The sequence below is a fragment of the Idiotropiscis lumnitzeri genome, chromosome 5 (assembly GCF_059441095.1).
Source record: "Idiotropiscis lumnitzeri isolate Australia: NSW breed Sydney's pygmy pipehorse chromosome 5, RoL_Ilum_1.0, whole genome shotgun sequence".
NCBI classification, from domain to species: Eukaryota; Metazoa; Chordata; class Actinopteri; order Syngnathiformes; family Syngnathidae; genus Idiotropiscis; species Idiotropiscis lumnitzeri.
The window spans coordinates 13,678,879-13,700,257 of record NC_142395.1 but is presented as its reverse complement, the minus strand read 5'-3'; the positions used below and the strand labels follow the sequence as shown (position 1 = coordinate 13,700,257).

At 40.9% G+C, this 21,379-nt stretch overlaps 2 protein-coding genes across 3 annotated transcripts in view; both read left to right on the top strand.

Moving 5' to 3' along the window:
- slc12a4 (solute carrier family 12 member 4) lies at nt 1-19,193 on the top strand. The gene is made up of 24 exons (XM_088297172.1): nt 1-250; nt 6,304-6,398; nt 6,499-6,630; nt 8,157-8,303; nt 9,255-9,309; nt 9,434-9,564; nt 10,694-10,935; nt 11,020-11,234; nt 12,227-12,391; nt 12,776-12,874; nt 12,967-13,024; nt 13,089-13,263; nt 13,377-13,495; nt 14,487-14,585; nt 14,703-14,822; nt 14,916-15,020; nt 15,108-15,276; nt 15,368-15,563; nt 16,384-16,553; nt 16,632-16,763; nt 17,388-17,495; nt 17,569-17,759; nt 18,036-18,169; nt 18,263-19,193. Exons 1-24 carry the CDS (start codon nt 121-123, stop codon nt 18,352-18,354), a joined length of 3,279 nt encoding a protein of 1,092 aa, XP_088153298.1. The 5' UTR covers nt 1-120; the 3' UTR covers nt 18,355-19,193.
- A 157-nt stretch (nt 19,194-19,350) lies between these two features.
- LOC148336998 (uncharacterized) overlaps nt 19,351-21,379 on the top strand; it is a 59,709-nt gene continuing 57,680 nt past the window's right edge. For both annotated transcript variants that reach the window (XM_088297183.1, XM_088297182.1), the window contains exon 1: nt 19,351-20,686. The gene's annotated coding sequence lies outside the window, so the exon portion shown is untranslated. The remainder of the gene's footprint in view (nt 20,687-21,379) is intronic.

The window sequence follows — 21,379 nt, the reverse complement described above, 5'->3', positions numbered from 1 at the left end:
GAGTGCAAGCAGAACCGCTCCAGAGGAAATGAGCGCAGACTAGTGGAATGTAGTTGCTGTTAGTGGGAAGAGGAGCTAACAGCTAGCCTGCTATGCCCAGCTGGAGTTGGGGATGAAAACATGCCTCATTTTACGGTGGTACCCGTGAGGGATCGAGCCCAGTCTGGCTATGACAGTCTGGAGGGGATCAACTCGGTGGACCACGGGGACGGTGGTCCACCGGATAATCAAGACACCGTCAGCTCTGACGGTAAGACGCGAGGCGCAACTTTTTCGAAGTGTTGAATTAGTGGCGATTAGCCCAGTGTGCCGAGTCCTTCTTCTGAACAGCTGGTTGGGCGGTTACCATGGCGATATTACCGAGCTCCGAAACCATTTTTTTCGAGCTCCCATCTGTCTTCAAATCACTATAAAACTTTTTCCAAAGTAGGCTAAACCCGGAATCTGTTGGAAACGGGTGAGAACCACACAATTGGGGGGTGGGGCTGCTTTGTGGAGGTGGGACAGCTGCGCGTTGATAGCACTCACCACGCACACGCACAAAAAAGGCCTCAAGAGGAGCCTGGTACAAAAGATGGTGCTCTTGTCTTTGTGCCAAGGGAGGATTTGCTTGAACCAAAATGGGCTGCAGCACTTTTCTGCCCCAGCTTGTCACTCACGTGTTTCTATCCTGTTCACACAAGAAAGAAGAGGGAAGGATCCAAAACAAAAAGAGGGAGTGAGGCAAGAGGAGTGTGATTATGTGGGATTTGTGCACGGGCTCAAGGAAACAAACGCATGTTAAGGAATAAAAGACTCACATTGGGTGCGGTCTCTGAAATGAATCTGACAGAACCAAAGGCCTCACTTTAAACAAAACCACACAGTGTCTGTGCTTAAAAAAAAATGAAAAAAAAAAAAATATATATATATATGGGCATATTTTATTTACTTCAAAATAGTTTGCATACTTTGCAAATATTGTGCCATATTAGCTGTCCTTAGCACGTCTCATAACAAAACACGTTGTTTAAGTTACCACTGGGCCTTGCAAACCAACACTGCTGGAGTGTGGCGCTTGTGGGCTGTTTTGAGAAATGTTTAGAAATTAAATGTCTGCAAAGATGTCTCCATTTAGATCGTATTCAAGAATCCAAGAAAGCCATTATAACGGTCTTTGAATTAAATATACTTCATATTTGGTGATTTTGCATCAATTCCAAGATATTATTCAAGTAAATATCTGTTATAAGCTTCGCAAAAAATAGTAGTTGAAAAATGAGATTAATCATGATTAATCATGAATTTTTTTGATTAATTAGTTAAAAAAAATTAATCACTTGACAGCACTTAAGTAAGCACAGTGAATGACTACCTTGCGCAATGGCCTCACACTTCAGAGATTCAGCGTTCGATTCCGTCTCCTGCCTTCCTGTGTGGTGTTTGCATGTTCTCCTCGTACCTGTGTTGGTTTTCTCCGGGTACTCTGGTTTCCTCCCACATCCCAAAACATACATGGTAGGTTGATTGAGCACCCTGAATTGCCCATAGGTGTGTTTGTGAGCGTGGTTAGTTATTTACCTTTGTGTGCCCTGAGATTGGCTGGACACCGGTTCGGGGTGTACCCCACCTACTGCCCGAAGACAACTTCCCGGAGCACTGACATCCCAGTTCACAGGCAACTCCCTTGATGACTAGACTACATGCTTTCGAAAAAGGAAGTGAGACTGCGGTGAATGAGAGCAGGCGCATGCTATAATAAGGCCATGTAAACAGTTTGCCAGATCGCCATAGAGATGTACTGCAATAATATCAATGCAAAAGATGTGGCAGAGGACCTTGTTGATTGTAGTTGTTATAGTTTTTGTGCTGGAGATTTGCTTTTGCCTTTGTTTTACATTTTGTTCATTGCAGAAAGAAACTTTGTGTTCTCATGAGTATTAAGTAGGAAAGTACATGTGAATGTCTGTAATTTTATGTTAGATTGTGGGAATGAAGATCTTGTACATGTAGCCAGGGAAGAAATGACACAGTTGAACGTCATCCTAAGTCTCCGAACACAGCTCTGTCTGGCCCAGAAACTGCCGCCCGCCATAACACTACTGTCATTGTGGTAGAGCCAGAAGAGCACTCCCATTCATACACCACATTGGGCGGATAGTTTGCAGTTGGAGCGCTGCGGCGTAGAAAAGCGGCAAACCGTATTGCTGAGTCGTGTCCAACATTTTCAATCGCGTGGTACCCTCAGAAGTTCTACTTTTGAATTGTATTGGTGTATTACTTGAATGTACCTTGAAGAACAGCCATGAACATCAACTTTACTTCTTTATACTTATTTTTTGAATAAGTGTAATAAAATATTATTTTAGTTTACACAATAATGGTGTGTTATTAACCTCAAATGCTCCTGGCAAAAAAAAAACAACAACAAAAAAAGAATAAATCACGAAATTAATTTTAAAATGTTGCCTTTCCCTGTAAACATTCCCCCCCTCCAAGTGTATCAGATCATGCTGTGGCCGCACTTGCTCATCATTACTGCAGATCAGCGCTAATATGTTTTGCTGTGCATCTCAGCAGGTTAGCATTCTTCAGATGTTGTTCTACACTGAGTCTGCATGAGCTTGTAGCTAAAGCGACATTTGTTATAAAAACCAAAGTGTAACAAATGAAGACTTGTGCTTAGTTTATACGCTGATACTATAAAACACATATCAAGATATACACTAAATATATTATATACTATATTTTCCCGCATAATAAAGTTTATGGGAATGTTTATATACTGCCCTGCAGCATGTTATTGATTTGTATTAGTAATCTGGTGATGATCCATTTTTTTTATAATCCCATAGAATGTTTTACTTATTAAATTGTACATTGTAAATAAAAACAGCCATTTTTTTTTCATCGTGGCGCGGGGAAGGTGGTCACGGATTGCTGTTTATTAATTTAAGTGCACCTGGTGATTATTTTGGAGAGGGCCTTTACTAGCGCAAAGTGCATTATCAGCCAATACGGTATCGTCAAAGAAAAGCTGATTATTGGGTGTAGAATTTGGGAGTCTTCCTATATTTGGAGGGGATATCAGAGTATTTATGCGGTGGAGTAGAAAGTGTATTAAATGGGAAATAGATTGAACTAATCTGCTTCTCAGTGTTAAACCTTTAATTCAATCATTATAGGGGAAGTTTAGCAGATAAGAGGCTTTTCCAATGAAAAGCTACACACCGTTCACAGAGTGCAGAATGCGGCTGCAACACAGCCAAGAAAAAAGAAAAAACAGTCTTGTTTTCTTCCCAAGACAAAAAATACTCTATGTTCTCTTATAAGAAGTTAAATATTTTGTTGTGTCGTTTTTGACTTCAGAATAGATGTGACGAGCAAATATTATCTCTTCCTGTAATTGATCTGTTTGTAAAAGCACACACTGAAAATGCTAATGTGACTTTTCTGACATTTTGGGGTTATCATCAACACTTTTCTGACAGTTCTATGCACCGGAGCTGCAATTAATCCCGTGACAGCAAAGTTGACTTTATCCAAGCGATGTTTTTAGATATAAGAGCCTTTGTGACTCAGTATGGTCCAATGTTTTGCTCTTAGCCATTCTTAGATGTTTTCATCCGTATTTTTTGCACTTGTGCACATACAGTCGAACTTATGTGCCATAGGACATTCTCCCAGACACTTTGTGTAGTTTGCAGTTTAAAGCGTGAAATTTATCCCATTATCATCATCCCAACAGACCTCTATATGCGGACCTTAGAGTCCTACTGGATTTATAGTCAGTCAGCATTTATTTAATGCATTCAGAACCCAAACCAGTAAGTGATTTTTAGACCAGGGGCAGAATTTTAAAATGTGTTGTACAGCTCATTGGGAGCCAGTGTAAAACCTATAGGACTGGAGTAATATGTTCTGATCTCAATAATCAGGTCTACTGGAGATAAATTCATGGATTATTTTTTCCCTGATCTGTTTGGAGCATACAACACTTCATTGAGTCAGAAAAAAACTTCCATTGATTGATTTTCTATGATTGCTGAAAGTCAGGTCTGAGTCTAACAGCACTCCGAGATTTCAGACTTTGTCCTTGGTTTCTCAAGAGAGTGACTCCAAGTGTTTTCTAACAGCAAGCCTCTTTACTGCTGAAATCAATTACCTTTTTTTTTTCAGTTCATTCATCCAGTTGTTATTTTGGTCTGTACAATAAGTTCATTGACCTGCTGTCATTTGAGGACATTGAAAGATGTGTCATCTGCAAAAATGTGACAAGCAACATTGGTGTTCTTGACTCAAAGGGAACATATACAAACTGAACAGAAAGGGTCCAAGGACTGACTTTGGCGGGACACCCAATGTCATGGCCTTTTGATCTGTTTTAGAACGTCCAATGGTCACAAAGTAACAAATTCAATCAAAAATTGTGTGCTGAGATCCAATAAGACTGGCACCAACACTTTCCCTGAATAAGTATTCAATCTTCCGTCATTTTGTACTTTAGGAAGAGCTGTTTCTGTACTGTAATGAGTACTGTACTTTGACCATTCCTTGCTCCAAATCATCCAGAAACCCCGGTCCTCTCCTTTATCCTCACTTTTAGTCCCTCCTCAGGTTTTAAATGGGGTTGAGGCCTGGGAACTGAGATGCCCATGGGAGGAGCTTGATTCTGTGTCTGGTGAACCGTTTCATATATTGCACTAATGCATTGACTCCAAATGGACACTAGATGACAGTGTTGGACTCTTTGTAATTCTTCACCTTGCTCCAACTCATCTGTGAAACATTTTGATGTTGCTAAAAAACTACATGTATTCAGTTGCTGGTTCTGTCCCGAAGTAGCATACAGTATGCACTTCTCTGAGACACCATTACATTTGTGGAAGATAACACAAGGCTCATTGCTACATCAATGAACACTGCCGCTTCATGCGCCACGTGTTGGATCAGGCCCCGCTGTGGGTGTTGACCCAGGGTGAACGGGTGTCCTGGATCGTGGTCGGTGATGTGAGTGCAGCGTGCACAACACCACTCATAACTATGCTGAGCCTCAGTGACACCAGCAGCAGCACCACTGCAGAACTCAGCTCAGGTGAGTGAGGACGAGACATATTTATTTTTAACCACTGGTGCTGCAGGAGATTATAACTTGAAACAGCTTTTTATTTATTTTCGTTTTTTATAAGGAGGATGCAGGAGTTTTTGCTTGTATAGTTTTGGGTTAGTGCATTTGCATGCATGCGTTTTTAGGCAGTGTTGGGTTCAGTGCCATCTAATGTTACTTGAATTAGATGTTAGTCAAGGAACCATATATGAATTAAGAGAGGATCTGAAGCCTACAGTTTGGAGAGGGTCCCCTTCAAACCTGAGACAGGTGGAGCACTTTAATGGAACGCAAGATAGCCCAAATTTAAGCTCTGCCTCCAAATTGAGTGGTTCAAATCTCAACTCTGGCCCTTTGGTGTAGAGTTTGCTTTGTTCCATATTACCAAATCATGAGTTCGGTTAATTGAAGACTCTTGTCTAAATTGTCCCCTCCAAAAATGAAATTAGAACGGCAAGGACAATTATTTTATGCTTGTTGTAAACTGAAGACATTTGGGTTTTTGATTAAAAGATGAACTTGAGAAAATGTTCAGAATTCCATCTTTTATACCTTCTTACATTATTTACATCTGTTAAATAATTCGGGACTGATCCGACAGAGCATATTTTGTTTGTAGCCACACACTTTTCAAGTCCGCATAAGTATCGGAAAAGACATTATTAAATTAACTTCAAATTTTAAAAAAACAAAACAATAGTGGCATAACCCTTACTTGAAATGACTAAATCAAGCCAAGCGACCCATTGACTTTATCAGACTTATTGATTCTTGTTTGTTTTGGGGGTTTCTCCTTTAAGTCCTCCTCATCATGAGGTGAAATGCATCCTTTATTGGGTTGAAGTCAGTTAAAAGCCTCGGCACACCAATCTGGCCAACTGTCGCGTCCGTCCTTGCAGTCGGCACGTCGGCCCGGAAAATGACAGAAACACACCGCAAAAGCCAGACTCGACTCTACATGTTGAATGGGACGAACATGCCCCCCCACGCATTAACTGATGGCATGGAGGGGTACTACTTCTCACGCATGTGCACAAGGTCCAAAGTCACTCGCGTCTCCGTCAGCTTTTGCAGCGTGTTCTTCTGTCATTTTCTGATCCAACATGCCGACCTCTAGGCCGGGTACGACGTCAGATTGGTGTTTAAAGGCCTTAAAAGACCACACCTGAGTAACTAGAAACACCATTAGTGACACGTTCCAATACTTTTGCTCACAGGACATGGCAATCACAAAGAAGACAGCCCATTTCTCAACAGTCCTGATGAGAAGAAGAAGAATGACTTCTACGATCGGAACCTGGCCTTGTTCGAGGTACGTTGTGTTTTGTCTGTTAAATTCAAATAACTACATCAGCTTTTGTTTTTTTTTTTTGTCTAATTTTATTTCATTGCTCCCCACTGTCTGAATTCAGGAAGAGCTGGACATCCGACCCAAAGTGTCGTCCCTGCTCAGTCGCTTGGTCAGCTACACAAACATCACCCAGGGAGCGAAGGAGCATGAGGAGGAGGAGAGCGCGGAGGCCTCACGGAGAAAGACTCCCAAGGTCAGTGGAACGCTGCAAAGACGCCTCGTAAAATTATCCTCCCCCCTTTGGGCCTTTTTCCCCAGCCAAGTTTTGTATGAAAACTCGCTGACGGATTGTCTGGCTAGCTTGGCTTGAATACAATGGACCCTCTAAGGTTTGGGATCCTCCAATTCATGACTGCGTTTGTTGGGATTTCTAAATATGTCTGTCGCCATCATTGAACCTTTCATTTAACTTTATAGACAATCTTTTGAGTAACATTTTTACATTCTTGCAAACAAGTGTAACTACAAGTTACCTGCAAAATAATAAAACAGTAAGACATACTCAGGCTTAACTCCCGGACATGTACAGAATTATTTCTAAGACTGGCAAATATGAGCACACAACTCCATTAATTGATAAATTGGGGCTTGTGTGAGAGAACGTTAAAAATGCAACTGCATTTCAATAAAAGTTGCCAAATTGTGGCATAAACTCAAATCAAAACTTCATAATGTTAAATAACACTCCATTTTTAAATCTAAAATGAAACAAGTCCTTACTGGAAAAATATCGGCTCTGTTCCCCATTATTCATGCTTCCATGTATATGTTTAAAATATTTTTGTTTAGTTAACTCAATGTATGGCATTATGAAAACTGAATTAAGCCTCCACCTCGTAAAAAAATTGTTACAAATGAATACAATGGTTTAGTTTACATGTACAACACAATGGTACTGTAGGAGGGTTTAATTTCATTAATTTCATAAGCTTTGCTTTTGTATTTTCATTTGTACCTACACACATTTATCTTTTAGCTGCTATTCAGGGTAACATGACACATTGCTGTCCTATTAAGTCCAATTTAGTAATTTTTTTTTTTAAGTTAGTGTTTTTCCACAGGACAGTGACAATATGTTGTTGATAGCGCAGGACAGACATGGGCACTGTCACACCGGGAGATTAGGAGATTTTTGTGACTGAATAAGTCCATCCATCCATTTTCTGTTCCGCTTCTCATTACAAAATTCGGGCTAAACACGCGTTCTTCATGTCGGCGTATTATTTGCCATATTGTAGTGAACAGCCAGGGTGGAGATGCGCCTGCCTCTTTTCTATGATGTAACGAAGCATAATATTCCACCACCATAGTAATATCACCTTCACAGTTCTATGGTTTGGGGTTCAAGTCTTGGCTCTAGTCTGGTGTTTGCTTTTTCGCTCTTTCACGTATGCTCCCACATTACAAAAACATACGCATTACATTCACTGAAGCCATTAAATACTCCATAGTTGTCAATGTTTGTTTGTATTCTGTGATTGGCCGCGCTTCTCGCGCCGAAAGGCAGATGGATTTGGCTCCCGCTCACCCGTGACCCTAATGTGTTCAAGCAGTGTCGAAAATTGGTTGGGTGGACTGCATTGGGTCCGCTGTTCATGCAAGAGCTCGAACAGTCTGCAGTGACCTTTAAAGCGTGCGCCGATCAATGATGATCGTCAATACTGCTGTTTCCTGAATTTGTCAATAATCCTCCCTCCCTCTCTTTCTCCCCCTCCTCAGTCGCCCAACATGGGCACTCTGATGGGCGTCTACTTGCCGTGCCTACAGAACATTTTCGGGGTCATCCTGTTCCTGCGGCTGACGTGGATCGTCGGGGTGGCCGGCATCGTGCAGTCCTTGCTGATTGTTGTCATGTGCTGCACATGTGTAAGTACGCACACACACAAACTAGGCTCATATGCCGGGTGGAATTCAACACCAATGTGGGTCATGAATCTGTGCCTGCTGCCTGCCGGTCAATAGAATCTACTCACGAGCCACAAAGTTTAGTACACCTGCCCTGTATTGAAAATTCCGCCTTTGCGAAGATATTGCCACAGAGGTCAACAATCTATTTTGTGTTGTAGTTAATATGCAAGGTAAGGCAGTTTTATTCATACACAAGGCAACTCAATGTGCTTCACACAAGCAGAGACGCAACACCTTAAAAGCATTCACAAACACAGATGTTAACGTTCAAAAGCAAATGAAAACAAAGCAAAGAAAACAAAGGTACTTTACAAAAATTACTGAAATGTATGTTGGCAACATTTAAACACATTAACAGAAAACTTAAAAAACATTTAAAAGTAAAGTAATGAAATAAAAGTGGTTTACTAAATATCTAAAAGGAGAAAAATTATCTTAATCAAAGTTGTGAGGGAAAAAAAGCAAAGTTTTTAACCTGGTTTTAAAAGCATTTACACTCCGGGCTGACTTTAAGTCTGTTAGCAGCTTATTCTATTTGTGTGCAGCATAATGGCTGAATGCCGCTTCACCATGTTTACTTTGAACTGCGGGCTCCATATACTAACTGACCTGAGTCTGTGGCCGATAGTGACCACTTTGACTTGGATTTCTGCAGAGCGCGCCTCCATTGCGCACCAGCACCTTACATAATCAACCTTGTAGTCGTATGTATTTCCAGGACACGCCATTAATATATTGATTATTTCAGGAGGGATTATGCTCAGTCAGTTGGAAGACGATGTGCCTGAACGTCACTTTGATGGGTGGATGTTAGCGTGACGCACAGATGTTCCCTCACGACATCTGTGCCAACTGTTTATTTTTTATTTTATTTTTTTTTTGACTGCAATGTCCCTTTCCCTTTTGCAGACGATGCTCACGGCCATATCGATGAGTGCCATTGCAACAAATGGCGTTGTTCCAGGTAATGCGGGAATCACTCTGCCCGCGGATAGTGTGACAGCCTTGCATTAAAATGGCATAAAACAGCATTTTCGAGCATTTGGTTTGTAACGGTGTATTTTCTTTCTTTTCTTTTTTTTTCTTAGCTGGTGGAGCCTACTTCATGATCTCACGGTCTCTCGGTCCAGAATTTGGAGGAGCTGTGGGCCTGTGTTTCTACCTGGGCACCACCTTTGCATCCGCCATGTACATCCTCGGAGCCATTGAAATATTCTTGGTCAGTTTTTTAGCACAGGAACCATATTTTGTTCCATGCAATAGTGTTGAAAACGACAGCATGTCTCTCTGTGAAGAAGAAGGAGCATGTGCTGTGTTTGCTCAAATAATGACCTCGCTCTGGTAGACACCATGCTGGCTACGTCATTCATCCGGTTAAATTAATATTGCATCTCCAAGGCAAACCCCTTTTTTTTCTTCTCAGGAACAGAATTAACCTGAGGTGACTGTAATTATTGGGCCTTTAAAATGACTGACACATGATGTGGGTGGTAGACGTCAGACATACCATCTGCACACCGGCCATCTGTAAAGATGAATTTGAAGTTTAAAGAGAATGCTCGCGTGGAGAAAATGTTAACCGTATTATTGTCATCATCATCATTTTTATAAAATATCATTTAAATTTGGCAATATAAATAACCGTATATGATAAATGAGAATGTAATGTTCCGAAACATCTTATAAATAGAGTAGTAAAGCAGATTTTAAAATGAAGCTAATTTGTAAGAACAAATCATATAAAATCATTCATAATTGGCTATACAGTCGTTATAATGCGCTTCACCTTTCAGCAGCAACAACAGCTTCGCTGTTTCATGGAATTTTTTTAGTGCCGTTTTTTTGGGGGCTTTTTTTTCTTTTTTAAAAAAAGTGCATTATGTTCTGCGTCTTGATTGGCTAAGGTACAGACGCGTGTGAACAGTCTCTCCGCCTGCACCACAGCCTTTCGTAGAAAAAGAGGCTACAGCGGAGCTGAATGAAGAAGAGGCAAAGAAGTATTAAAAGTATTTTAAATTACTGAATTATGAACAATGACAATGAAAAAAATATTGTTTTTACTGCGTACTTTCATAATTTAAATTGACTACTTAAATATAATTGAAATAAATTAGTTAAATGCAATTTAAAGTAATGTCATTATGTATTGTACTGACAATACATTTTGAAAGTGTTATTCAAGAGGTCAAAATTTTAAATTTCATTTGAATAATTCAATATTACCTCAATATTTAATGACAAGAAAAAAATTATCCCTTTAAATTAACAGTAAAGTGCTCTTAAAAAAACATCTAGTATTTCATTGAGTGCCATGTAATGGAGACAATGTCGTCCCTCTCCTTTCTCAGCAATATCTGGTGCCTCAGGCCGCCATCTTTCATGCTGCGGACCACCACGGCACCGATAGCGCGATGCTGAACAACATGCGTGTCTACGGCACCCTCTGCCTCAGTCTCATGGCCTTGGTGGTTTTCGTGGGTGTCAAATATGTCAACAAGTTAGCCTCGCTCTTCCTCGCCTGCGTCATTATCTCAATTGTCTCCATCTACGCCGGCGCAATCAAGTCTGCTTCTCATCCGCCAGAGTTCCCGTAAGTTTGTGTCGAACAGTCGATGTGGCTGTAGTACATCCGAGTGAGTTGAGTGAAGTATTTTATTTTTTATTATTGCTTTAGGATCTGCATGCTCGGCAACAGGACCTTGGTCAGAGATCGTTTTGACGCGTGTGCAAAGACCGTCACCACAGGCAACGTCACAGCACCCAGTCAGCTGTGGGACTTGTTTTGCCTTCCGGGGAACATGAGCAGTGCACAGTGTGATGACTACTTCCTGCAGAATAACCTCACAGAAATCCAGGGCATTCCCGGACTGGCTAGTGGAATATTTAGAGGTAAAGACGATAGCTGCTGTAGTGATGTGTAAACGTGTAAAAAGATAAGCACGGTTAATCGTAAAATGTAGAAGCAGTAAACTTTGTTAACAAGTGACGACGCGTGCCACAAGTGCCTGCATTTTTTTCACTCTGCAAAACGCCCACTGGAAATATTAAGAAAATTGTATTAACTAAGAAAAAATTGACTTCAAATAAGCAAAATGATCTGCACAAGAGAACAAGAACATTTTCCTTGACAAGATTTTTTAAAAAAATACCAGGCCCATATCAACCACAACAGTCTTGAAGGAAATATTTTTAATTTAAATATGTAGTAATGACATTTTTCAAGCGCCTATATTTTGAACGATTTTTCTTAAAATAAAGAAATATTCTCTCTTGTATTTGGTTAACTTAGATCTCATGTCAGGAAATTGAAAAATTTAACTTGGTAAATAAGACAAAATATCACATCTAAATAAAGCTAAACCTCCATTGTGTATGATTGTTGTCATCCTTTATTTTTCATTTATCTTATCATCACATTCTGCGAAATCCTAAAATCAGAAAAGTTGACCTAAGAAACCCCACTTCGGGTCCTCTCATTCTTGGTAGCTATTAATATTCAATGCCAAGTCTTTAAATTCAAATAAGGTTAATAAGTGTCTTTAAACAAGTAGAATGAACTTGTTTGATAAATTTAGAAATTTAGTTGAACCAAAAACAACGTAAAGCAAACTTGAGCAAATTTTGGTTAAATTTAGGAAATTCTATCTTACTTAAGATTTCACTTTTTGTACTGTATCAATGCTCACAACTGGCATGCTGAAACAAAATAGGAAAATACATTTTGTTCCAGATCCTGAATATGTTCTTCCTTGGACGCAAGGTCCAAAAATAGTAACCTTGCAAACAATTATGACACCAAAACTTGAGTGGCGGCAGAGCTATATATTTAAAAAAAAAAAAAAAAAAAAAGGGGACTGACCCATGTCTTCTGTTTCTGCCAGACAACCTATGGGGCGACTACCTGCAGAAAGGGGAGATACTGGAGAAGGACGGCCTCGCGTCAGTTGACTCCCACAGCACCGTAGAGAACTTTGGCATGTACGTGTCTGCAGACATCGCCACATCTTTTATGTTGCTGGTGGGCATCTTCTTCCCGTCGGCCACAGGTAAGACGGCGTCATATACTGGGTCTTACCTGAAAAGTTCCACATGTGCAGCTGATAATCACATCCATAACACAGACCGGCGGACGCCTGTGTGTAAGGCAATTTTGCAATGAGCAGAGTGTAAACTTAGGACACTCAACGCTCATTAAAAATGTCATGTCTACTCCAGTCTCTTGGTGATGCTAATACTGTACATAATACATAATACGCAAATTACTCAGCACTAAAGAGGAAAGTAACATAAAAGTAAAATGTCTGACACTTTATAAATATCTGCACCAAAATAAAAACTATCCAATGTGACATGTCGAGTGAACTCCATCAACCACCAAGACATTTGACATTAAGATTAACCATTTCATTGACCTGTTGACCTTTTTGAAGGCATCATGGCAGGCTCCAACAGGTCTGGAGATCTCCGCGATGCACAGAAGTCCATTCCCATTGGTACCATCTTGGCTATTACCACCACTACGCTTGTCTGTATCCTGATTTTTGCTGACCATATCAAGTCAAATGTTTTGGTTGTAAATTCACCTACTGTCATGGTAAAGTCCTTGACTTTTTCTCTCAAGATCTAAGTTCTGTTATCCTATTTGGGGCTTGTGTCGAAGGGGTGGTCCTAAGAGATAAGTAAGTCCATTTGCAAGTCGCCATTGAAGTGACTAAGTTCTATTCACCCAGTCTGTACCTTCAGGTTTGGCGATGCCGTTCGGAACAATTTGGTGGTGGGAACCCTGTCCTGGCCATCCCCTTGGGTTATTGTCATCGGTTCCTTCTTCTCCACGGTGGGTGCAGGTCTGCAGACGCTCACTGGAGCTCCCAGACTTCTTCAGGCCATCGCCAAGGACAATATCATCCCTTTCCTCAGAGTGAGATATTTCACGTTGATGATTATATATTTTATAACAGAAGACCTAGCTCTCAAGCCTAAAGTCTAATAATGGAGGATTTGTGCATTGCTGATGATTTTTCTTGGTTTCAGGTGTTTGGCCATGGGAAGACCAACGGCGAACCGACATGGGCCCTCTTGCTTACTGGCCTGATAGCTGAGCTTGGTATCCTGATTGCCTCATTGGATATGGTGGCTCCTATCCTTTCCATGTGAGTTGACTTGCAGGGGGGGGCTAAACGTTTTATTGTTTTGGGACCAAAATCGTGATCTCAGCGATTTCGAGATCGTCAAAGCTGCGAGTTGTTTTTTTTTTGTTTTTTTACAGTTAACTTTTAACAGAAGTCTGGCTAGAACCACGTTAGGGCGGAAAGCCAGCAGCTTTGAACAGATGCGTTCTATTTCAATCAAGACATATCCTTGACATAAAATAAGACGACAGCTACATTAGCAATTTAGCAGACGCTCTCAGACCCGAAGACGTAAACAGCTGACGTCATCATTATGAAGAGGTCTGTGTCAATCGTATATTAAATATTTATAATCTCAACAATAATATTTGCACTATTTTTCACTTGAGAGTACTGAGATTTGCTATCTACACAATAATAATGGTTGAAATTATATATTTGAATCAATTAAGCTTTGCTAATTTTATTGACATATAATCTGACATGTATGTACAAAGAAAATGTACATTATTACGAAATGCAAAACATTTGGGGTTTTAAAAAAATGCATTTTCATATCTACAATTACACATATATACAAAATTTTACTTGTCAGAAATCAGTTTTTAAAAACTTGAGAAAGAACTGCACCCCTCACAAAACCTTTTTAGTGTATTTGCATTATTACAGTAATAGTTTTTTTGTTGTTCATGGTAGTTTCTGTCATATTTGTAAATGTCACTGTACATTGCGAATAAAATCGCAATATACGTCCGAAGAATAGCGATACATTTTTTCCCTAAAATCGTTCAGCCCAACTTGAAGGTGAATGTCTTTGTAGATTCAATCAATAAGCCCAATAAAATAGATAGCGAGCATTATTGCTTCAGAAGTGGTATAAATGTATCAATAATCGTGCATAGATTTCGGGGGAGTTACAACTGGGATAATTTTTCATTCACTTCTTTTATTCGATCGTAATGTTTTGGCTGTTTCCTCTTTATTCTGTTCAGACATTTTTGTTTGTTCACAGGTTTTTCCTGATGTGCTATCTCTTTGTTAACCTGGCCTGTGCCGTGCAAACATTATTGCGCACCCCCAACTGGAGGCCGAGGTTCAGATATTACCACTGGTGAGAACAACATCAAAAGCTTTGCTCAAGAGTCTAAGACTATATTTGATTAAATGAGCACGATGTTGGCCAACAAGCGTGCCAGTTGCAATGCATTGTTGATTATGTTCCACAAAGGACTCTATCCTTCCTTGGGATGAGCATGTGCTTGGCCCTGATGTTCATCTCCTCCTGGTATTATGCTATTGTGGCCATGGGCATTGCTGGGATGATCTACAAGTACATTGAGTACCAGGGGTATGTCCATAGCTTGATGGCTGTTCGGTTCTTATGTCCTCCTTTCATTTTACCGCATTACACGGCCTTGCCTTTTTCCGCTCATCCAAACAGAGCAGAAAAGGAGTGGGGAGACGGCATCAGAGGACTCTCCCTTAGTGCTGCACGCTACGCTCTGTTAAGGCTAGAAGTGGGACCACCCCACACGAAGAACTGGAGGTACGGCTACGCTGATGTCTTTCTTTACGATTCTGTCAGACAAAATCATCTTGGAAGTAATTCTGTCCCTGTTGACTGGCCCCACAGACCTCAACTACTGGTTCTGTCAAAGCTGGATGAAGACCTCCATATCAAATATCCCCGCCTGCTGACCTTTGCCTCGCAGCTGAAAGCGGGAAAGGGTCTTACCATCGTGGGATCTGTCATCCAGGGAAATTTCTTGGAAAGTTACGGGGAACTGCAAGCAGCAGAGCAGGTCAATGAAGACATTTGTCAACGGATTGCGTAAGAGCAGAAGGTGGTGATGAATGGAGCATTAACTTGATTGATTGATTAATCACTGCCAGACCATCAAGAACATGATGGACATCGAGAGGGTCAAGGGTTTCTGTCAGGTGGTGGTGGCGACCAAAGTGCGGGAGGGCATCGTCCACCTGATCCAGTCCTGCGGGCTCGGGGGCATGAAGCACAACACGGTGATGATGGGATGGCCTTACGGCTGGAGGCAAAGCGAGGACCCTCGTGCTTGGAAGACTTTTATAAGTAAGCCTTTGAAACACAGCTGCGTTTCTGTGACATTTTAAAAACTCAGGAAATAAATAAAAAGTAGCTTCCTAGAAGTGCTGAAACAACAAGCAGCTCAAGAAAAAGATTTGCGAAATTGTAATTTACAATTGCTTTAAAACAGTGGTTCCAACCTTTTTTTCGCCACGTACCGTCTCATACAACTGCATAACTTTTGCGGACGGGTTCTGGCGGCATAGTGTGACGAGCAGGGATGGGGGGTTGTTCGCAGCACTGTGACTAGCAGGCTTTGTATGTGCTATCGTTACTCATTTCATTACCCTTTTTTTTTTTTTTTCATTTTTGCGGCCCAGTCCAAAGTGGCCAGTGGCCCAGTATCGGTCCACGACCCGATGGTTGGGGACCACTACTTTAAAAGACCTCAATGAATGTTTTCTACCATAGCTTCATTAAAAAGCATTTACAGTGCATTTCTATGGCAAACTTCACATTTTTTTCCTTCCAACTTCCTTTATGGAGCACTCTTTGTTACACGTTTCCTGATTTATTTGAAGCTTGAACGGATTGTCAATTAACGCCTCAACATAAACTACCTTTGCATTGAACGATATCTCACCATTGATAAATCCACTCTGCGCTTTGCTCTGTGTCACTTCTAAAGACCTAAATTTAAAAATGAACTGAATAATTAGTTGCTCTTGAATTTTGAACCATGAAGTGAACATTGCGGGCTGCTATATTGTATATTGGAACATTATGACTCTTTGCAGCCTCGTGTCCTGGGCCGCTATGCGTCAATTACGCCCTTAATGGCCTTCATGTTCTCATCTGCGCACAGACACAGTCCGTTGCACCACTGCGGCCCACCTGGCTCTAATGGTGCCCAAAAACGTGTCGTTCTACCCGAGCAACCACGAGCGCTTCACTGACGGCAGCATTGACGTGTGGTGGATCGTCCACGACGGGGGGATGCTCATGCTGCTGCCTTTCCTGCTCAAGCAACATAAAGTAAAACAACACCAATCTTATCAATAACGCGATTTGGATGAGAGTTTGGCAAGTAAGTTTGAGCGTTGTTTTTCTTAGGTATGGCGAAAGTGCAGAATGCGTATCTTCACGGTAGCCCAGATGGATGACAACAGCATCCAGATGAAGAAGGATCTCGCCACATTCCTCTACCAGCTGAGGATAGAGGCTGAAGTGGAAGTGGTTGAGATGGTAAGAGGATGATCTCTTGCGGAGCGATAAATAAGATAAGAGAGATAAATCAAGGGCTATTTATAATTGACTGATTTGATTGACACAATTTTGATTAATTTGCTGTACAAAAAAAAGTAAGCCGAGGGACAGCTGTCGAACTACCAGCCAGGAGCGTGTTGCTAATGCTAACAGCTTGCTGCTAATTAACTAGCGGTTTGTTAACTTAAATTAGCGACTAAATATGATTTTGGGGTGGCGTTGTGTTGTTCATGGCACCTATGTCATGTCAATTAAAACTGCGACAAAGCAAGTCGGGAAAGTCTAAAACGGAAGCCGTTACGCCATCACAGGGGGCCAACTTCCAAATAAAAGTTTACTAAAGCTATTTTATTGGCATCAATGACTCAATGTATTATTTGGTAAGCTTTATTTTGAAGTTAGCCTTTGCAGAGGCGGCATGTTCGTAGAATATGTTCGCAGCTTCCTTGTCAAGTCTGTCGCGAATGTTGGTGTTGGGAGAAGAGAGAGACTAGTTTCGCCTCTAGTTTCCATACATGAGACTTATGTGATCCATGCGGGCTTTTATCTTCTGCTGCTAATATAGTGAATGCTATGAATTAAGAACGCACTTGTGCATTTCAGCATGACAGCGATATCTCGGCATATACTTACGAGCGCACGCTGATGATGGAGCAGAGATCCCAGATGCTGAGGCAGATGAGACTGTCCGGCGCAGAGCGGAAAAGAGAGGTAACGCACACGCAAAAGTCTCGTCAAGATGTGCACATCCGGAAGTCTGACTTGCACCCGTTTTTTCTCACAGGCCCAACTTGTTAAGGACAGACACTTGTTGGTGCGAATGGGAAGTTTGTACTCGGATGAGGAGGAGGACACGTTGGACAGTCCTCTGCCGGAGAACGTTCAGAGGACGTGGACGAAGGAGAAATGCGAGGCAGAGAAGAGGATCCGAACTAACGCGCCAGAAAACTTCAGAGAGCTCATGAGCCTCAAACCGTGAGTCACAACTTCTGGACATTAAAAGACTCAGTCACCATATGGAGAGTTTGTGCACACCTATGAGCAAACCGGTCTTGTTTCAAGTTTCTGAAAGCGATACCTGAGTAAAAATACAAGTTAGCAGTTCACTGCAAACAACTTAATTAGACGTAAAAGTCACCTTGAAGACGATTACTTAAGTGGAAATGACATTTATATACAGAAATAACACCCATAACTGAGATGGCGCCTTATGTTCGTGAGGATACAGTATTTTATTTTTTTGAACCCTAGGGACCAGTCCAATGTGCGGCGCATGCACACGGCCGTCAAGCTGAACGAGGTGATCGTCAACAGGTCCCACGACGCTCGGTTGGTGCTCCTCAACATGCCGGGACCGCCTCGTGACACAGACGGAGACGAGAACTGTATCCTTTTTGCCGCCGTGGCAATAGTCGGACACACAATGAGAGCCTTTGTGTTGTTGTTCCCTTGACTTTTTTTTTTTTTGCCCACTTCAGATATGGAGTTTTTGGAGGTTTTAACGGAAGGTTTGGAAAGAGTGCTGCTAGTGCGAGGCGGCGGGCGCGAGGTCATCACCATCTACTCGTGACCTATCCGAACTGGTCATAGCGGTGCTTTGACAGTCCACCAAAAGGCTTAGCTGCTCTAAAGTCACATCAGAATTTTGTGTCTTCATACAAGATGATGGTAAAGCACATTTTCGGAACATTTCTTTCAAGCAGTGGCGGGGAACATTTTTTCCTATTCCTTTCAGTCCTTTGACGACCACATGGTGGTGCATGAGCAGCAGTACTGCCCACATTGTGTACACAAGGCTAGGAGGGGGGATTTTGATTTTATGGTATTCCAGGGGGTCCGCACGTATTTATTTATTTATTTGACTTTTTTTTTTTTTTGCTTTGTTTTGTTTTTCCTTTTGCCTTTTTTTTGTTAAGCAAGAGTCTTTGTTACTGGCTATGAATCAACACAAGACTGAACTATTCAATTTGCATGCAAAGAAGATTTCTTTATTTGTTTTTAATTTATGTTTCTTGTTTGTAAATTTCATTGTGTATAGAGTTTTCATTGTCAGAAGATTGGGTCTTTCTCTTATTGAAAGGGAGTACGGATGACAAGTTGTGCAATGACTAAAAATGCTGAATTTAGATTTAGTTCAGTTAAAGTTAAGAAATCAATTCATTTTTAGTTTTGTAACTTTATTTTCATTTTGTTTTCATTCTTTGTTGTTGTTTGTTTTTTTCCCCCAAAGCAAAACTGGTTTGTATCAGTGTCAAGGAATATCCATCATTGTAGTTACTTTTATATTGTAAATTATGTTGGCAGTACTTTGATTTTTTTTTTTAAACAAAATTACAAAACGTAACACGTTCAAAAAAAAAGTAAATTTCTATGACTTGATTCCCTTCAATAAATTATTTAATTATACAATTTTGTGCACTCATGCTTTTTATTTTGTGTATCATTATAATGATACTGTTACTTACTCTATTATAGGAGTGATTGGATACTGTATGTAGTCTTGCGACCTCTGCTGTTAGTGGTCAATATTGCAAGATTCAAACTTTTAGTTTACAGTCGCATTACTGATTGATGCTTGTTCACACCAAATGTGATTTGTAGAGTTAATAAAAGTCTGCAAATAACCAAGTTGGCTAAGGCCGGTCGCACGAATGAAACGGCCAAATTCACTCTTAACTGTCGCCCAATGCGTGGGATTTTGCATCTGGTTTGCAGGAGTGGCCAACCGCTGGCTACTAGTTGTGCAAATTGAAATGGCAGTTGCACGCCGTCGCAGCTTCGCAGATATTGCACGTATAATATCGCTGCAGTGTCCGGGACGATCCACTTTCCACACGATGTGTGTGCTTTAATAAAAAAAAAATTATCTCCTCAAATTATATTATTTCCAATTTTATCTACTGACAATAGATTGTGTATTTTAGTGTGACCATTTGAATGCAATAAAGCTATGACGTTTACCGTTTCACTTGGAGCAAATATTTTCCTCATCGTTGATTTTTTTTTTTTGGTATGTGTCCACCCGGGGGCAGCAATGTACAACTGTCGCCTTTAGATAAGGAAATAATTCAATAATTGAACTTTTAATCTATCCATCCATTTTCAATTGTAAAATCAGGGCACTTTAAATAATTCTAGGGCGTCATAAGATGGTGGTTTGTATTATTTATTTGAGGTCAAAACAGAGGCGACTTGAGTGTAAAGACTTGACTTGATAGGACACTTTATTCTTAAATAGCAGCACACTCTTCATCATCATCATCATCATCATGCAGTTAACATTTTGACGTTTTCATGCATGTTTTGAATGTATAATTAAAAAAAAAGTAGCTCCAGCTGGTGGTCAAAATTACAAATGAAAGTATTGAATTTAGTGGTCCTGTCATGACCCGTGTCGGGCATGTCTGTGTTTTTGTTGTTGTTTTCTTCCCTCCTTCCTGCCATGTGCCTTTTTGTTATTGTTTTGTCAGCTGTGTAGGGTCGTTTCCCTCTCAGCCGTCTCGTCCTCACCAGCCACGCACCTGTTCCCTGTCAACCATCACGCACCTGATTCCCATCTGCTCCCCTGATTACTCGGACTATTTATCCACCCCTTGCCGACAGCTCAGCGTCGGAACATTTCTCCTGCTACGCCCTGTTATGGACTTTCCACGACCACCCTCCTTCTCGCTCATGCCCACGATCCCTAGTGTTTGTCACGGTCCTCGTTATTTGTCATTTTTTGTTCTGTTTAGTCACTTTTAGTTTGTCTTTGTTATTTTGCACCCTGCCACGTTTGTTTGTCCACGCCACGTTGTTTGTCCTCGTCTGATTAATTTAATAAATTCCCTTTAGTTTACCCTTTGCCCTGCTTCCTCGCATTCTGGGTCCACCTCCTCCTCGCCCACCGGCTAGCCTGACAGGTTATTTTGTTTTCATGTTGTCACTAGTGAGATGGAAGTAACTTTTGCTTCAACAAATGGCGCTGTTGTTGAAAGTAATTTCAAAGTGCCCTCATTTCCTAGTGCGGCTTTAAATAATGCTGAAGTCACAGTTTTGTAACTTGTCATTTCTTCTGCCCTGCATGTTGGCAGCCTCATGGCCATGTGTTCATTATCTGCTCTTACAGCTTTTGACTCCAGCACTGCAATTACATCCTCGGACGCGCTGATTAATCCAACACGGAGGCTTTATTATTTTATTTATTTATTTTTCATTCAAAATGGAAAAGAACACTCGCGGTCACTTTGCCAAAGAGGAGTTGCTCGTTTATGACCATCGTCGACCCTGGAGTTACAATACGACGTTACACTGGCTGCTGAAGTGTTCTCGTCAAATCTTCAAAAAGTGAAGGATTAATATGAATTAAGTAACAGTAAGAAAAGCAATACGATGATGACATTTTTAAATGCATTTTTCCTATAAAGCGTTAGTTACAAATATCCAGAGACAGTTTTCTTGTTTTCCTGTGCAGGTAACAAACAATTCTTGTTCAAAAAATGAAAAACAAACTATAGTAACACATTTTCTCACATTGCCATTAATGAGTGAGCCTCTGTTGCAATAAAACAGCCTCCCCTACAAGATATTTTATTTTATTTTATTACAAGCTCAGC